Raw genomic sequence first — 18,727 nt, 5'->3', positions numbered from 1 at the left:
GACAAGTGAGAAGCCCCACCTACATCTCAAACTTGGCCCAAGTGGAGGCAGGAAATGAGGATCCAGCTAACCAGCTTGATTGACTTCCCGACCCCCCCCCCCCTAGAAAAGGCTTGAGGAAGAGGTTGTTGAATTCTCAGCTCCCACCAGCCCCGGTCAGCATAGACGATGATCAAGAATGATGGGAGATGTAATCCAACAACATCAGGAGGACTATAGTTTCCCCATCCCTTCTCTATAATATGCATAGGAGTTTCATGGAATAAAGGCAATGAGGAAAGAATGACCGGAAGATCAAAAATGTGACAATCACTACATCAGCTACATTAATTGTGAATGCCAACACCGAATCACTTGCAGACATTAAAGAATAGTTTCATAACATTGATTTTTGTGTGTGTTTTAATGCTTTCAAATTGCTTGAGTGTAAGGCTACTGTGGGCGAGTTATAGATGCACCATGCATGATTGTTAACTTTCTACCTGTCTGCTCTGTACTCTAAATAAGATTCAGTGATGGCGATTATTACCAAGTATTACCATCAGTGAACAAAATTTATTTTATGCCTCTTACACCAGCATAATTACTCCGATTAAATTTCTATACTTCCTTAAAGATTTGTAGATGCAAGCTAGATCTGTGCCAGTGGAGGTGGAAGAGGATCATTATAAATGACCCCGGTCCATAGGAACACACATCACTCTCCATTAGACTCCTTGAAGGCAAGGTAAACGTCTATCCTTTTCGAGGGTGATTGAAATGCTGGATTAAGTTAAGGGGCTTTGCAAAAATAGAAGTTGCTAAAGGAATGGGTGGGGGAGATGATCATTGCTAACATGCCTTGTGTCTGGCATTTTGGAGAAGGAGATTATGCTAACCCTAGTACTGCTTTTACTGCATCCCGCATGACCTCCAGGTCTGTCAGTCTGTCTTTCCCAGGCCACAGCCCTTCCTAGACGGCTTCATAGATTTGCTCTTGCCTGGCTGAAATGCCTGGCCCCGGCCGCTGCTGGTATGTGGCCCCTGGAAGGTAGCCCATGGGAGAAAGTGACTCTTGGGCTGAATGTTTTTTCTTTATCCATGCTCCATGCTACACCAACTGTCAAATGGTAGAGCTATTCCTTAATAGTACTGCTGCTTCCTGTTAAAGTCCCCCCCCCCCCCGGACAGAAAGAAAACAAATATGTTAGGATTTTCTCCCCATCCTGCTGATTTCCTACATGCTGGGAGAGTGTTTCTTGGATGTCTGGATCCAGCCATTCAATACCCACATCTGCATTCTGAGTTCAGGAAATGCTGTACCTCTTCATTCTGGTTGATTGCATAACCTGGTGCTTGGCTGCAAATGGTAATCTGTAATTTGTCAGTGGGTATATATAACATGGAGGGACATGGGTAGTGCTGTGGGTTAAACCACAGAGCCTAGGACTTGCCAATCAGAAGGTCGCGGTTCGAATCCCCACAACGGGGTAAGCTCCTGTTGCTCCGGCCCTGCTCCTGCCAACCTAGCAGTTCGAAAGTACCGTATTTTTCGCCCTATAGGACGCACTTTTCCCCCTCCAAAAATGAAGGGGAAATGTGTGTGCGTCCTATGGGGTGAATGCAGGCTTTTGCTGAAGCCTGGAGAGCGAGAGGGGTCGGTGCGCACCGACCCCTCTCGCTCTCCAAGCTTCAAGAAGCCTTGGGAGCCTCCAAACCAGGTCGGGGGACAGCGGGGAGGCGCAGCGCACCTTCCCGCTGTCCCCCGACCTGCTTTGGAGGCTGGCGATGGGGAGAAGCGTGCTTCTCCCTGCCGCCAGCCCCACAAGCTGGGGGACAGCGGGGAGGCGCAGCGCCACCATCCCGCTGTTCCCCGACTTGGTTTGGGCTTCAGGCAGATATCCGCAAGGCTAAATTTTGTAATAAATTTAGTGGAGTTTCTTTTTTTTTCAAATCTTCATGCAGTGGAACCTTTCAAAGAGATGCAATTCAGAAGCCACAGATGCTCTTATTGTGGTTCCTATTTTTCTTATTTCTTTTCTCTCTCCCCCTGCCCAGAACATTCAGATTTCACAATGACCACCCTCAGTGAGGCAAATGCTAAGTTTGCCCTAGACTTTTACCGCCAGGTGGTCCATGAGCACCCGTGCGAAAATGTCCTGTTTTCTCCTGCGAATCTCACAGCGGCAGTTGGCCTGCTCCTCTATGCATCTGGTTGTGATACAGCAGCTCATTTGGAAAAGGTAGGTATCAAATTGCACCGCTGTATTATTATTTTCATGCTTAGTTTGACACGTGTGTGTGCATGTGTTGTAAATAAACTCAATAACAACAACAACAACAAATTGCACTGCTACAACCTTAGGAAGTCTATAAGAAGTCTTACATGTGCCACTTTAGTATATTAATTGCCTTGTAAGTTGTACATATTTTCCTTCCCAATATATATTATTACATTAAAAACAACAACCCACAACCTAACAACATCTGAAAAAGTGAATGAGTAGGTGCCCCAGATTTATAGTAGTAGCTATTTAGCAGTAGTAGCTATTTATTTCTTAATTGCCTCCCACAAATATTGCTCCAGGTGATGTACACAATTTTTAAAAAATACACTTTAAAAGAGGGGATAGCTCAGTTGGCAGAACATGAGAATCTTGATCTCAGGGTTGTGGGTTTGAGCCCCACGTTGGGTGAAAGATTCCTGCATTGCAAGGGGCTGGACTGCATGGCCCTGGTGGTCACTTCCAACTCTACAATTCTATGATTCTATACATGCACAAGCAATTTCACCTTAGATTATGCACTAGAGATACGTTTTCCAACACTCTAAGCCAGCTGTAAGCAACCTTGCACTCTCCAGATATTTTGGACTTCAACTCCCATCAGATCCCAGCCATGTTTTTGTCATCCAAAACATCTGGAGGACACCAGGCCAGGGAAGATTTCACAACAACAACAACATCCTCTTTGTAATATTCACCCATTATATTCAATTTTTGGAGAGTAGCCATAGCTATAGCTAAGTGGTAGAGTACATGCCTTGCACACAAAAAGTCTCTTGTTATATACCTAGCATCTCCATCTTAAAAGGATAAGGTGGAAGGTTAAGGTAAGAGGTCTGTTTGACACCCTGGAGAACAACTGTCAGCCAGGGTAGACAACACTGGGATAGATGGACAAACAAGGCATCTTCCTACATTCCTAGTCTTGCTACATTCAAGTATATTGTTGACGTGAATGAGCAATTGCACAATCCCAAGTAGAGCAAGTCAGCAACTGGTCTGAATACACATGACACAGCTCCGCTAGTAAGCTAAGCTAGTTTGGACCTGTACTCTGCTTAGGAGAAACGTATATGTTAGTCACTCTGAGGTCTTATGAAAGAGTATGCTCTACAGCTTCTACTGTTAGAAGATTAATTGAAATCCAAGGAAGAGGAGATCAAAATATTCAGTATAATGGGACAGACCTCCTGGATTGTGCTGCTTCAGGCTGCAAGGTGGTGGGGATAGGGATATCAGTTAGAAAACGAAGATATTAGAAGAAAGATCTAACTCTTGAATGGGGGAGGGGTAGTCATAAAAACACATTATATTGTTGTTTTGTTCAATGGCTTCATTGTCTAAAAACAACAACAAAGAATCTTATTGTGAATGGTCTAAGCCAGGCTTGAAAAATGCCTGGCTTAGAGCCACTAAATCAACGATAGTCAATGTTGTTGGACACCAACTTGCATCAGACCTAGTCAACATGGTCAATGCTCAGGGATGATGTGAGCTATAATATAACAACAGCTGTAGGACATTATATCTACTGTCCCCACACTGAGGGCTTATCCACACTTACTTTTCCTCCACGCTTTCCATACATGGTCTGTACCTTAAAGCTCCATCTGAGCGCCCTCACTTTTTCATTTTGCTCTAGAGCTTTTCCTGTGAATTCCCACTCTTTACCGCTGAATTGGAGCAAGTGGCAATACACAGAAAACCCAAATAGTTGTTTGCTCTGATTCAGCTTTAAAGAGCGGGTTTTCACGAGGAAAGCTCCGGAGCAAAAAAGAGAGAGGGGAGCTAGGACACAGAATTTGTGCCTGGAAAGAGTGAGGCAAAATATATTTGTGGATAAGCCTGAGTCACATACAAAACATCAGCCATATATAGGGTGTCACTGGGGATGGGGTGCAGGGGGGCCCAATAAAGTTCCTAAGGGGCAAAAGTGGGGAGGTTGACCTGTCGCATGAATCAATTCTTCCATAGTCTCAAAGAAAAGCACCCATGTGTGTGCTTGTTTTGAAGAATCCTTATTTAGGGGAAAGAACAATATCTCTTCTGTAAGGATTTGGGTTCACATTTTATCTTTCCAACAATTAATGAACTAACTAACTAACTAACTAACTAACTAGTATTGGCTCATTGTTTACTTCCATGACTGAAGTTCTCTTACAATTCCATTCCAGATACTTCACTGGGATGAACTTCAAGAGTGTGGAACTCCAGTACGGAGAAGATATTTCGGGACAAGAAGAAGCTATGGTCGCTTGGAAGACAGACTAAGAACTCCTTTATATTTTCGTACCTCTCCAACAGTGGTATTTCTTTATTTAACTTTCTTGTATTTTGCTTGAATTAGACCAGTAGCTCAAAGTATTCAGTAGTTTGGGAAACAAGCAACACATAGTCAATTGACTAACAATTATATAATTGTTTTAATGAACTTTTTGCTGTTGTTTGCTTTATTTATATGCTATTGTGGTAGATATAGTGATTGCAATGTTTATCGTTTTTAATGCTATTGTGATTATTGTGAGTCTCTTTGAGCTAAACCGGTTGCTGGAAAAGCAGTATACAAATATTATATCAAAAATAGGGGAGAAGGGAATGTTGCCAGTTTAGTTGGGGGTAAAATTACACACAGCAGATGGTTAGGATTGGGAATACATCTGAGGAGCTGGGGAAGTGCAGACAGCCTACAGTCAGGAAAACCAAAGGCAATAGATGGAGAAAGAGATATTTAAAAGAAAAGTGGATACAGAAAAAGCAAAGGGCACAGGAGAAAGGGAAAGCGTGTTCTCATTAAAGGAGAGCACGTGTTGCGGATGGAGCCAAGCAAATCACCTCGTAGTTGCCAGGCAGGATAGATTGAAGGGGCCTGGCTTGGATTGGTGGTTGGTGTTGCTGGGGTAAAATTGATGTTGCCAATTTGGGGGTGGGAACAGAGGTTATTTAAGCACAGTTCACAGCAAGCTGCTTTCTCTTTCGCTGTGGGCACCGGATCACCCACCCGCCCTCCCTTGTTTGGGCTTGTGCTTTGACCTTGCTATGCCTGTCATGGGGTCATCTGCCTTGGTGCGGGGGCCTGGTAGGAATTTTTGCATTTGGCTGATTAGTGTGTGCCATTTGGTTTTTGCCTACTGCGTAGCAAATCGTCACAACTTGTAAGGTTGGCGGTTAGGCATTGCTTTAAATTGGTTGGTGGAGGGGTATGGATTGGCTGTGCCTGCCCCTCCAATGCTGCTGCTGCACGGGAATTCTGTTAAAGGAATTCAGGGGCTTATCATCCTTTCATCCAAACCCCTGGAATTGGGTTTGGGCTGCGTACGCCCCTGGGAGCATGCGGGGAGAAGCTGAGGGTCTGTGCCGCAGCTCCAGTTATCCCTGATCTTGTTCCTCCACACTGGCTCTCACTGGAATCCGGGAGTCAGTGCTGTCCCCCAAGGGGGGGGGGGCAGATAGTCATAACCGATGCCTAAGCAACCACTCACAATATGTATGTTTAATAAAGTTGTGGCCAAAATTATGCCAAAAACCTTAAACAAAAATTTATGAGTGATGTGTGAGTTATTGGGGCAGGGGTGTTTTGGGGGACATCAGCACGCAACTGTGGCAAGAAGAGGTTGACCAGAGCAGGGAGATCTCTACAACTTTACAAAAGATAAGGATGGGGATGTTCTGCTTATGTGGGAAAGGAAAATGGAAAGATAAGCAGACAGTGGCAGGAAAAGGTAAGGTGCTGTTGAAATCTGTAAGTTGCGGGTTCACACATTTCAGAAGTTATTCATCTGATTCATGGAGGGCAGTGACAGCGGCTGGGCTAACATGCTCTTCTCCACTCTCTCTCAAACTACATTGCCACACTACATTAAATGGACAGCATTTGACATTCCACTGGACACAGCAGTGCTTTGTTTTCATTTTAGGGTCTTCGCTCTCACGATATTAAAGAGGGGTTGCGTCTAGGAGCAGCTCCACGTGGCAGTCCTACAGACAGCAGGCAGAGACCCGAATCTTCATGTTGTCCTCAACATGAGGTAATGGACCCAAACTGGGAAATGTAAGAGAATTAGTTGGGCTGTAAGAGCTAGTAAGTCTTGATATGGTGTGTAGCTTCTAACAGCGCAATCCTAGCATGTTTACTCAGAAGTAGGGATGGAAGGGTGTGTCAATTTCAGTTCTCCCAGCTTCTCATTTTTCCAATCTTAAGTTCAGTTTTCCACATTTCTGCAAAAAATGCATTTTATAGATTAAAAAATCCTCGTAAAAATTCTTCAACATTTTAGTGCAAATTTCTCCTAATAAACACATCTTTGAATGCAGTTTTTTAAGGTTCTTATTTATATTTTCCAAATTTATACATTTCATTAGTTTTCCAATCAATTTAACATTTCCAAATTTTGACTTCCCCTCTTTCTGCAGTTGCTTATTTTTTAAATATCTTCTGCATATCCAGGTTCAAATAACTTGCTCATTTATTTATCTACTGTAAATATATACACTATTACATTAATCCTGCTAATGTTTTTATCTGTTTACATTTTATCTGTAAATATTCAGTAAACCATTTCCATTCTTTTATAAAAAGTTTGTTATCATTGCCTGCAGTTTTGACTGATATATGCATCTTTGCAAGCAATTTCTCCTGTTACAATGCATTTATATGCTATATTCACCTATATGTTCATATTTATGCACAGTATCCTCTAATATATGCATTTTTAAAATACTCTTTCATTTGAGAAATGCATCACAAAATTCAAATAAGTGTGAATTTCAAAGGATGGTTGTGAACCCATCAGGTAGCCCTAAGAAAACCACTCTTTCCCATCAGCAACACAGATGCAGGGTTATTTTCACTTTATTTTTAGTATCTATTTATAGCCCTTATAGTTTTCTGGTTTTATAGTTTTGTGGTTTTATTTTATGATTTTGATCATTTGTACTTTTTATAATTGTGATGACAAAACAGTTTGTTGTAAGAAGTGCAAAAATACTATGTGATGTTCTTTGAACACTTGACAAAATGCTGAGTATTAGTACAATTATGTGTGAAAAATTGGAGAAACGTACAGCACAGGTTCAATAAAGAATGAGTGATTCCAGGTCTCCTGTATAGTAGCCCCTTCAATATGTTCTATGGGTGGAAGTCAACCACATTTTACTGAGAGCAGACCCATGGAAATTAATGAGAAAGACTATTAGGTCCTTAAATGTCAATGAGTATACTCTGAGTAAAACTTAGTTGAATACCAACCTGTGTAATAGACTCTGTAGAGAAATATCCAAAGCAGTTGAAGACGTTAATCACACAACTCTAATTGTGAAGAGATTGGGAACAATTAACTATGTGCCCTGGACATGATTAACACATACCTGGGCATCCTTTGATTTCTAATTCCTTGGTTACTCTCCACAATATGTGAGAACTGGCTCCATTGAAACATCTGCATTTGACATAAGAATAAGTTACATTAAGCAAGTGATGAACACACAGAGCTCAGATGTTTAGATGTATGATATAATGACATTAGTTTTGTTCCTTGAAGGTGCCTGATTATGAGTGTGAGAAACCCTCAGCAGTCCACACTGCTTTCCACAGAATCCTTGCAGAACTCAATAAGCCCAGCACCAACCATGAGCTGAGCTTTGCCAACCGGCTCTACGGAGACCAGTCCATTGCTTTCCTTCAGGTAATTTCTGAACGGTTCATTATGCGGTCTAACTTTCAAAGAGTAGCGTCAGATCTCCAAAACAGTTTGGTACAAATGCTTTAGCTGGTTTGCTATTATTCAAAACTTGGATAAATTGATAATGTTTGTTGTTAGCTGCTTAATTCCAGACACACAGAGAAAGAACTTTTAGGAATGTGTTAAATAATTATTCCTGTTTTCATACAGAAATTCCTGTACTGTGCTCTGAAACTGTACTTGACCGAGGTGGATGGAGCTGACATTCACAATGCCCCCGAACAAGTCCGGAGGATGATAAACCTATGGGTTGAAGTCCAGACACATGGTATTATTATGAAGTGGGGTTTTTTTTGGGGGGGGGGAGTAAGCTGTATGCCCGCAAGACCCTTCTCATTCCTGGATCCAGCAAGTGTTAACATCTAAGCAAGGATTCAAACACATGGAATAGCTAGGCTAGCTTCCTGGTGAAGTAATAGCCAAAGTAAAGGTAAAGGGACTCCTGACCATTAGGTCCAGTCGCGGATGACTCTGGGGTGGCGGTGCTCATCTCGCTTTATTGGCTGAGGGAGCCGGCATACAGCTTCCGGGTCATGTGTCCAGCATGACTAAGCCACTTCTGGCGAACCAGAGCAGCACACGGAAACACCGTTTACCTTCCTGCCGGAGCAGTACCTATTTATCTACTTGCACTTTGACTTGCTTTCGAACTGCTAGGTTGGCAGGAGCAGGGACTGAGCAATGGGAGCTCACCCCGTCGTGGGGATTCGACTCGCCGACCTTCTGATTGGCAAGCCCTAGGCTCAGCGGTTTAGACCACAGCACCACCCATGTCCCTTCATAGCCAAAGTATGGACTGCTAAAATGACAAAGGAAGTGACTCTGTGCCAGACAGCAAATGGGTGTTAGAAAGACAAAGGCCAAAGTTGAGAGGGGAGTTATGTTAGCTAGAAGTTAGAATCAGGTGGCTGGGAAGCCACAGAGACAGAGACATGCCTGATTTCTGTTTTAATCCAAGACTGCTACTATGGGGGAAGTAATGCCCCCTTGGGGTATTAATGGTATGAACCCCTCCATTGCAGGCTCTGGTTGTGTGTGTGTGTGTGTATGTATGTATGTAAATAAACCATAGATCATAAAGGCACCACAGTCTCCGCTGTCCCTCATTCTGAGAAAACTCGAACCCTGGATATGTGCCTGGAACCCCTGGAATCTTGCACCACTGGGGTGGTGTGCAATAGTATGAATAACTTGTGATCTGATGCCATCCCTTTGAAGCTAAGTGTATTAGCACACACTACAGTTAATGTAGCAGTAACCATTTGCTTAGTTAGTATGCTTTGTATATTAGCAATAAAAAGAAATTCAAGTTTTCAGGTTTTATTTCCCTTAAGCAAATAAATGATTGTCTCTTCCTGAAGACATTAATGTTTTCCGCAATCCCTTTGGCATATGGCTGGGCATGATGTCTTCCCCAGACTGAAACCTTCTTTTAATTTTTAATGGGTCCATATGCCTAAAGATCCAGAAGCCTTCTCATATTTATTATGTATGCAGCACCATCAATGTGCAGGGCACTTTACAGGGTGATGTAAGAAAATAGATAGGTCCTTGCCTCAAAGAGGTCACAGTGCAAGGTCACATCCATATTCAACTAAATGGTTGTACCAGCAGAAGACAGCACAATGCTTCCTGTGATGCAATAGGACCTTCCCTCTCTCATATTTATGTGCCCATCATGTGCCCTTGTGCCCTTTCCAAATCTGCTTTAAATCTGCAATATGCTTAAATGTATGGTATGGAAGTGATCCCAATGTAAACATCTGTGAGGGAGACAACAGACATTGGTGGCTCATCCTTGGTAACAAGGGATGAGTGTGAGTCTTCCTTCCTGTACTACAAATAAACTACAGAAGGCCCAATGTTGTTTTAAAGGTAAAATCCAGGATCTTCTCCCGAAGGACAGCTTTGATTGTCTCGCTCAACTTCTGCACGTGAACGCTCTCTACTTTAAAGGGCAATGGGATGTGAAATTTGACAAAGAACTCACCAGAGTAGATAGATTCTACTTGACTGAGGTAAGTTCCAGAAATATACCTGTTCCAGAAATATGCCTAGAGCTTTGTATTTCCTTATGCTCTAAATGTTTTCAGAGCAAGAAGAGGACTCTAAGAAATGGTGTCTATGTGACACCATTGATGGTTTCAGGTACTTTTCAAAGGTTACTCAAGCTCTGTTGGAACAACGGGATCTTTATGAGCTACACAGGAATAATGCAACATAAACTGCTCAACCTGGTTTCAAAGAAGATTCAACCACCACTTTCTTTGTTGATCATATGAGTTGGGAAGGAGAATATAAAACTGGTTCTGTATTGTTTTCTGGGATTTTCTAGCTCTGCAGAATTCTTTTGTTTTTAAACAAGAGAACAAGTGAACAAAGGAGGGTGCAAGAACTTTAAAATTTCCTTGTTTCTAGACCAACTCACAAGCAGACCTTGGTGGTGAAGGCTACAGTGTATTAACCATCCTAGCCCACCATTTTAGAAAGTGCCTGTATCAGCTCCTAAGCTGCACTCGCAGTTTTAGTTTCTATTGCCAGCAACTCCCTTCTGTATGTCCTTTTTCTCTGTAAGGCTCTTGTAAAATTCTTGTTGGTTGCACAACATCTGTGTGGCCTTTTCTTAATAACAGTCAGCCTCTGTTGTTTATCTCTAGTACAGGGGTAGCCAACATGGCACCTTCCAGATTCTGTTTGATTCTTAACTTCCCGTGACCTCAGGTAGTCAGGGATGATAGGAGTTGTAGTCCACAACATCTGGAGGGGAACACTGGTTCTCTTCCTCGTTACTCAAATCTCCATTGCTTCTGAACATGAAGTTTACATGTTTAGTTATGATGGCTAAAAGCCACAGGTAGACCTAGCTTCCATGATATTGGTCCACTTCTTTTAAAATACCATATAAAATAGTGACTGTCCTATCATTGTATGACAATGATGTCTGTGAATTTAGTAATGTGGTATATGAATAAATATTTAAGAAATTTCTTCTGATCCTACTGCCAATCAATTTAATTGGATGGGTCTATGTCAGGCTTCTTCAACCTTGGCCCTCCAGATGTTTTTGGCCTACAACTCCCATGATCCCTAGCTAGCAGGACCAGTGGTCAGGGATGATGGGAATTGTAGTCTCAAAAACATCTGGAGGGCCAAGGTTGGGGAAGCCTAGTCTATGTTCTAGAAGAGTGGTTCCTGAGCTTTTTCTCCCACAGACCACTTGAAAATTGCAGAGAGTCTTGGTAGGCCACTTATGGATTTTCTGCCTGTTGTATCTATTGCATTGGTCTGTGCATAAACATTTCAGGTGTTGTTTTCCCCCACCCCACCCAACTAAACTAAGAACAAGAACATACATAGGGAGACCCGTAAATTGTTGCTTGTGATTATAAGTTATAATGTGACTGGTGTTTTGAAATTTTCATGGGTGCCCATGATTTGAATTTGAATTTGTCAGCATCTTGAGCCAAACAGGTGTTTTGAAACTCTAAAAGGATTTCCGTGTGTCTGAATTGGTAAGCTTGAATATGTCATTTCAGAGTTTTCTGCCGATCAGTTACTGACAAAAAACAAAACTAATCCACAGAGCACAAAGATGAGTTGACTTTCTGTTTTCCTTCATATTTCTTGCAGGACGTTTGCACAAATGTGCAGCTGATGTACCGGAAGGGCCAGTATAATATCGGCACAATTGAGGGATGTGATGTGCAGATGCTTGAGATTCCGTACAGAAACAATGAGCTGAGTTTGTTCATATTGCTGCCCAGAGACTGCGACCCTGAATCTCTTCATCAGGTAACATTCTGATGATTCCTCCCCCTTTGCATAGGGCTGACATCTCCTTTACAAACAGGTTCTGAAACTGAAGTTGCTTGTGGCACTGACAAAACCAAAAAGCAAAGCCCCTCATTTTTGTGCCAGGCTTGGCAATCCAGAGGATCCCTATTGCTTGCCAGCCTTAGGGCTTGTTGTTGTCTTCCCCTGTTGTTGTCCACACCTGAAGAGGGCTCTTGGGCCTGAGCACACACATTCGTTATAGCTCACTAAGCCAGGCCACAGTTTATGGTTCAAGTTTGAGAGTTAGGAAGATAGGTTGGCATCAGTGATGTGCTTCCACTAGTGCAAGGACTTTGGATTGCACAAAGGAGGAGAGGGAGGAGAAGTTCAGTTGCAAAAACAGAGGTCCTTGCACTAGCAGAAGCCCTTCACTGATGCCAACTGTGGCGATCACACAGGGTCTCCGGACGTTTGACAGTCTATTGATCCCTGTGCCACCACTCTGATTGCCTCTTCGCTGCCACCAACCCGTTTCTCACGGGTACACACGGAGTCCAGACAGTTGTTAACATTAACAAATAATCAAGTTTATTTTATAGGCATGAACAAGCTTATGGTTTCAGTTATTTTTTCTTGGCAGTTTCTTAATCTTAGTTTCTTTTACTGTTCTATACGTTCCTAACAACTTCAAACTGATTATCCCAGCTATCTATCTGACTCCACCTAACAATTCCTCTCACTTTCTCACAACACAACTCAACCAACCCACAGACTTATCCTCCCTCTTTCTTCTCCGACCCCCAACTCTCAACTGACTTCCACACAACTCCGACTCTAACTCTAACTCCTCCTATCAGTTTCTCTCTGGCCAATCACATCCTTATGACCCACCTAGGAGGCAAACGCCACACCAAACTATGTTCCTAACTCTCAAACCCATGTAAAACTGCCTTCAACCAGGCCAGGTGATTTATCCAGCATTGCCTACTCAAGCGTGGCAGTGTTTCAAATGCATCATATACTATACAGTGGTACCTCGGGTTAAGTACTCAATTTGTTCCGGAGGTCCATTCTTAACCTGAAACTGTTCTTAACCTGAAGCACCACTTTAGCTAATGGGGCCTCCTGCTGCTGCCGTGCCGCCGGAGCACAATTTCTGTTCTCATCCTGAAGCAAAGTTCTTAACCTGAAGCACTATTTCTGGGTTAGCGGAGTGTGTAACCTGAAGCATATGTAACCTGAAGCGTATGTAACCTGAGGTACCACTTACAGATGGGTAGCCGTGTTGGTCTGCCATAGTCAAAATAAAAAAATTCCTACCTGTAGCACCTTAAAGACCAACTAAGTTAGTTCTTGGTATAAGCTTTCGTGTGCATGCACACTGTGTATCTGAAGAAGTGTGCATGCACACGAAAGCTTATACCAAGAACTAACTTAGTTGGTCTTTAAGGTGCTACAGGTAGGAATTTTTTTATTTTGACTGAGGTACCACTGTACTGGAGATGCCAACGATTGAACTTGATAGCTTCTACACTCAAAGGGCAAGCTCTGTCACTGAGCTGTGGTCACTGAGTTCCTGTTACACATTTCCTACACTTCCAACTGCAGTCAGTGTGAACCCTCCCAAGTTGGCTGCTGCTCGGTTATCAAATTCTTTTACTTTTGCCACCCTCTGACTGCGGTACCCCTGCTGGGCCACCCCAGCTCCCAACTCCACTACACAGTCTCTCTTCTAGACCAATTTAGCTGTGGTCTGAGGTAAATGGACCCAGCACAACCAGGGAATCGCAAACTGGTCCCATCAACTTTGAGACTCTAGAAATGACACAAGGCACCATTTGACCGTTTATAAATTTCACCCTTGTATGAGCAGCCCCCGCCTGGCTGATGTCATGTCATGTTACAAATTATGCATGCGTTGAATCTCAAATGTCAGGATGACATTTTTGAAACAACTGAAAAATAATTAGGGGTACGATGTGCTAGGAAAATATTCTTGTGTCAATGTTTGTTGCCAGATTTATGTCATGCGGTTATTTCCTATCAAAAAGCTCATTTTACAATGATATCTGAATCTGGTTTCTTTTATTGATCAGTGTATCAATCACATCACTGTCATTTTTTTGCACCTCCAGCTGGAAGACGGACTTAGCTACGACCAACTGCTCAACTGGTCCTGCATTCTGAAGCCAGAAGAAGTTGAGGTGGTTATCCCTAAATTCAGCTTAGAAAAGAGCGTCGAAGTTAATGCATACTTAGACCTGTCACCTCTGACTGATCCCGAGAAAGCAGATTTATCTGGCGCAACCACAACAGAAGGTGTGGCTCTGACTCAGCTTGTCCACGATACTTTCATCGAGATTGACGAGGAGGGCGGTGAAGAAGCAGAGGCCCCCACTTGCCCAGGGGATAGGCGTCCACGTCAGGAGCCAAAGGCATTCCTGGCTAACCATCCTTTCTTGTATTTTGTCCTGCACAAATGCACCCAAAGCCTTATTGCCTTTGGTAAATTTGCTAGACCAGAATAAGCAGCACTCTAGTGGCTGGGAATAAAACTGATATAAGCATAAACACAGCTACAGTACAGTGAGAGGTAGACAACATGAGACATTTGGTGCCAGGATTTCCTTTTATAACAGTGCTTGAAACCTAGCAGATCTTAATCCAGAATAAAACATCTAAAACCTAAATCTCCTTCTCTCCCCCCCCCCTTTAACCCTTTTTATATGCTAATATTTGCTGGCAAAAAGCTCTTGAAAACTGCTGGAAGTTTTGCTAATCTTTTAGGGTGACCTTTGTCAGATGGATTAGAATTGTTGCTTGTGCAAGACTTTTCTCATAAATTCCCCCCACCCAAAAGAAGCATTGTCACTGTGTTCAGTGCAAGTAACATTTTTCTGTACCACTGATTCTTAATAAAAGCAAGCATTCAAATAAAACATTGCTGTCTCTTTTCCTTCAAAGATGTATGTTTCACTCAGTCAAACATGCTGATGTGTACCAAGTAGGGCCAGCCATGCTTTTCTTTTTTCTTTTGGTATTTAGGCAAATCTTTGGTTTTCCCCAAACCTGCTGAGTCCTCGGAGATCTGTCCCCTGCCTTGCAGGTCTTTTCCACCTGGCCTGGGAGGGCAGGGTTCTGGTTGACTCCAGCTACAAAAACTGAGTCTGCTGAACTCTTGGGCTGAGATGTTGTTTAGGAGGTTATGCTGGGGAACGTTGTTGCTGATATTATTATTTTTGTATCTTTATTTTAGAGCTTATAATTTATGTGCAACATGTTTGATTTGGTTGTGTATTTTTTGATGTTTTACTGATTGTTTATGACTACTTTCGTTATGCCTGTAATTATGTATTTTCTCATGTTGTAAGCTGCCTTGGGCATGGTTTGAAGCACGGAAAGACTTCATACAAATAAAAATGATGTATTATATATGTATGATTCCTCCCTATTGTGTGGGTACAGCACCATTTTGGCTACATATGAATCCACATTCAGCGAATGAGTTTCCTCTTAGAATACAAGATTTTAGAAAACTGAAGAACAGCATGTAAGAGGTCCGATTCATACATGGCCCTTAAAAATGGGAGTGGATGTACCTCAGATTTCAGCATGCAAGGCGGAAGCATGTTCTTCTTAACATGCACATCAGAAGGTCTCTACTTTCTCACATATGGTTGCCTTTCTACATTATGGGAACAGTTAAAGAACTCCAGTTGAAGACCAGTAATTTTGAAGGCAAGACCAAGCATACTTTCAAGTAAAAGTTCATTAAGTGAAAGGACAATAACAGGAAGAAGATCTGATGGTGCTGTCATGGGAACTGGCCAATAAATGCCCCACGGCAACAGTGGGCAGACCTCAAGCTTCTCAGGTCTACTTTGTTTAAGAACTCCAAAATTTACAAACCAGAGCCAGGCACACAAAGCACACAGGTAGAACTACAGAGCTGGATGCCTCTGAGCACATTCTGAGGAATTTAAACTCAACTCACAGTCCTATCTCTTAATAGTTAATCTCTGGTTACCCTATATTTGGCAATCTAATCTGAGGTGGTGGAGGGGAAAGGGTACCATATTTAAACAGTTGGGAGCCAGTGTTTGGATTCAACTAAGTTTCACTCAGAGCAGACCAACTGAAACTAAGGAACCTACCCTAATCATGTCCACGAAATTCAATAGATCTACTGTGAGTAGGACTTGCATTGGGCAGCACTCAGGATCATTTGCATATCTATTAAATACAATCCAGAGATCAATGAGTAGATCCTGATCTGCCATATGCCCATCCTTGCCCCGTGGTATTATTTGCAGAACCATAGTAAACACACCATTCCAAATACAATACAGTGTATGTGTGTGAACATTTTCGGCCTCATGAAACTTTCCAGCTAGGAAAATGTGACTTTCCTGCAGGACACATGCTAGCTGTCTAAAAGATGCTTGGATTCCCTGTTACAATGGGGGGGGGGCGGTTTCACCTGGAAATGCCACCTAATGTGTCATATGCCTCCTAAATTCTTTAAACGTTGTTGAAAATGAAAGTGTGTGTGTGTGTGTGTATTTGTGTAGAGCAGGGGTCTGCAACCTTTAAGACAAAAAGAGCCACTTGGACCCGTTTCCGAAGAAAAAACAACAACTGGGAGCCGCAAAACCATTGCGACATTTAAATCAAATATATCTCCGGAGCCATGATCTGACAGCGGGCGGGAAGGTGATGTCGGGACGGTGCGTGACTAACGCACGCACCGCCCCCATGCGACGTCACAGCCAGTACAGCGCCCACCACAGTGAGGAGTGTCGGGGCGCACAATGCGCCTCCTCCCCTCGCTAGTATCCGCCCCGGAGCCGCAGCAAAGATGTAAAAGAGCCACATGTGGCTCCGGAGCCACGGGTTGCAGACCCCTGGTGTAGAGGGTCAGGTGTACTACCTGAAGAGCCCATATGTTTTCCAGGAAATCTCCATACAGCCTCGAAGGGATGCTTCACTGAGAAACATGATTTGATGATAATCTATGTGTGAAAAATAATAATGGATGGAACACAGGAGGAAGTGTATCCTATCTAGACAGTAGACAAAATCATGTACGCATTCAATTTGCATATTTAGTAACTACAAAGGGAACACTTTTAAATATGCATCTTTGGCTTATTTCCTGTCACTTATTCACCACCAAATCTATTGCATAGCATCCCCCCCCCCGCCTGTTTGTGGATGCAGAACAACGTTTTCTCAGCTTTTGCATGCATATAGTTTGGTAAGTTTACATCTACATTGGAAAATTGCATTAATGAAAAGGGGATGTTCAGCCAAAGGAGATGCAATACTTGGCTACCTTGTTTTAAAAAGCCAAACGTCATTACAGATCCTAAACAAGGATATATTGATCAACACATCAATTACTACTTTATTTCTCAAAACAGGCCAGGGCAGTATACATTCCCCTCCCTGCTCTCCTCTCGATACCATGGTGAGATACTTTCGATCAGAGCCCCTTGAAGCATGGAAAGTCCCAACAAAAAAATTATAATTTAGTCAGAATATTTGGACTATTTGATATGTATTTGTATAATTTGGAACATTCAGTGTGATTTGATTGGACTGTTAAAATGGGAAACTTAATAAAAATGTTTTGTTTTTTTTAAATACCTTGGTGAGGCCCCATTAGCTAAAGTGGTGCTTCAGGTTAAGAACAGTTTCAGGTTAAGAATGGACCTCCAGAATGAATTAAGTTCTTAACCCGAGGTACCACTGTATAGAGTGGTCATTGTTTGTGTGTGGCGTGGGTTGGGTTAGTTGAAAGCAGGTTGAGTTAATATGTATAAAGCTGTCGGTCACGGTGGGATAAGAAAATTTTTAAGAATAAAAGCAGCAATACTCTGCAAAGATACTCTTTCTCAAGGACACTTTTGTGCCAACTAGGGTCCAAGGACCAGGCGAAGGTATCAAAGGAGGTCAGAACCTTTTCTTTTTTGAACACTGACAAACACATTCTCGCACTTCCTTTCCATTTGAGCTCTCACATGTTCTTCTGAACACCTGAAGAGTGTTATAAAGACTTCCTGAAGGCTCCACAGCAAGATAATGGTGGCTGCATTTCTTAGTCACTTTATACAGCAAAAAATGTCTCAAAATGATTTAAAAGCACAAAGAGGTAGAACCATTTAAAAACCAAAGAAATAAAGAAAACAACACGCAATGCATTTTTTAAATTTTTTTTTTACATTTTTCTCTACTGAGTGTAAGCAAATAATGATGAAGTGAGTCTTTCCCAAACCAACCTTTCAGCTTACTGGATCATAAGGATCTGGGATGGAAGATCTCCTTGAGCACTGATAACAACATAAGAAGACTGTGCTGGATCGGATGGCTGTGGGAAACCCTCAGGTGGGATTCTAGCACAAGAGCACTCTCTTCTGTGGTTTCCAGCAACTGGTATTCAGAAGCGTTAATGCCTCCATCTGTGGAGCGGAGCAGAGCAGAGCCACCATGGCTAGTAGCATGGGTAGTCCTCTCCTCCACCAATTTGTCTAATCCTCTTTTAAAGTCATCTAGGTTGGTGGCCATCACTGGGAATAATTCCCCAGTGTTACTTTCTGAACATGGTCCTTTTCAGATCTGCTGGGAGATCCAGGAGAAGTAATAATGTGGCATTCTCTTGTCTCTTTCATGGATGCAAAGAAGGTCACCTATTGGTGTGACCAAGACTGATTTGGTTCTGAAACTGGATCTGAACCCAAATTGTAGTAGATTTTGATGACCAGTCTCATCCAGGAACATCTGCTTGATGGTATTTTCATAGTAGTAATTTGGGCCACCTGTGGAAAAACCCAGTGGTTCCATGTTAAAACCATGGGCAATATCCAATATTGGATGGGCTATATCCAATATTACAATGGGCAATATCCAATTGGAGCTCTTCCCAAACTCCCCTCCCCTCCTGTTCTGTGA

At 42.6% G+C, this 18,727-nt stretch overlaps 1 protein-coding gene across 1 annotated transcript; it reads left to right on the top strand.

Moving 5' to 3' along the window:
* Nucleotides 1-7,299: 7,299 nt before the first annotated feature.
* On the top strand, nucleotides 7,300-14,715 carry LOC310713820 (serpin B3-like; the record flags this gene model as incomplete). The annotated part of the gene is made up of 6 exons (XM_083518387.1): nucleotides 7,300-7,332; nucleotides 7,802-7,945; nucleotides 8,153-8,270; nucleotides 9,878-10,020; nucleotides 11,633-11,794; nucleotides 13,912-14,715. 6 exons carry the CDS (start codon nucleotides 7,300-7,302, stop codon nucleotides 14,302-14,304), a joined length of 993 nt encoding a protein of 330 aa, XP_083374513.1. The 3' UTR covers nucleotides 14,305-14,715.
* Between the last annotated feature and the right edge of the window lie 4,012 nt (nucleotides 14,716-18,727).

The sequence above is a fragment of the Podarcis liolepis genome (assembly GCF_965112155.1).
Source record: "Podarcis liolepis genome assembly, chromosome: 8".
Lineage (NCBI taxonomy): Eukaryota > Metazoa > Chordata > Lepidosauria > Squamata > Lacertidae > Podarcis > Podarcis liolepis.
This window is presented reverse-complemented; position numbering and strand designations above follow the sequence as displayed.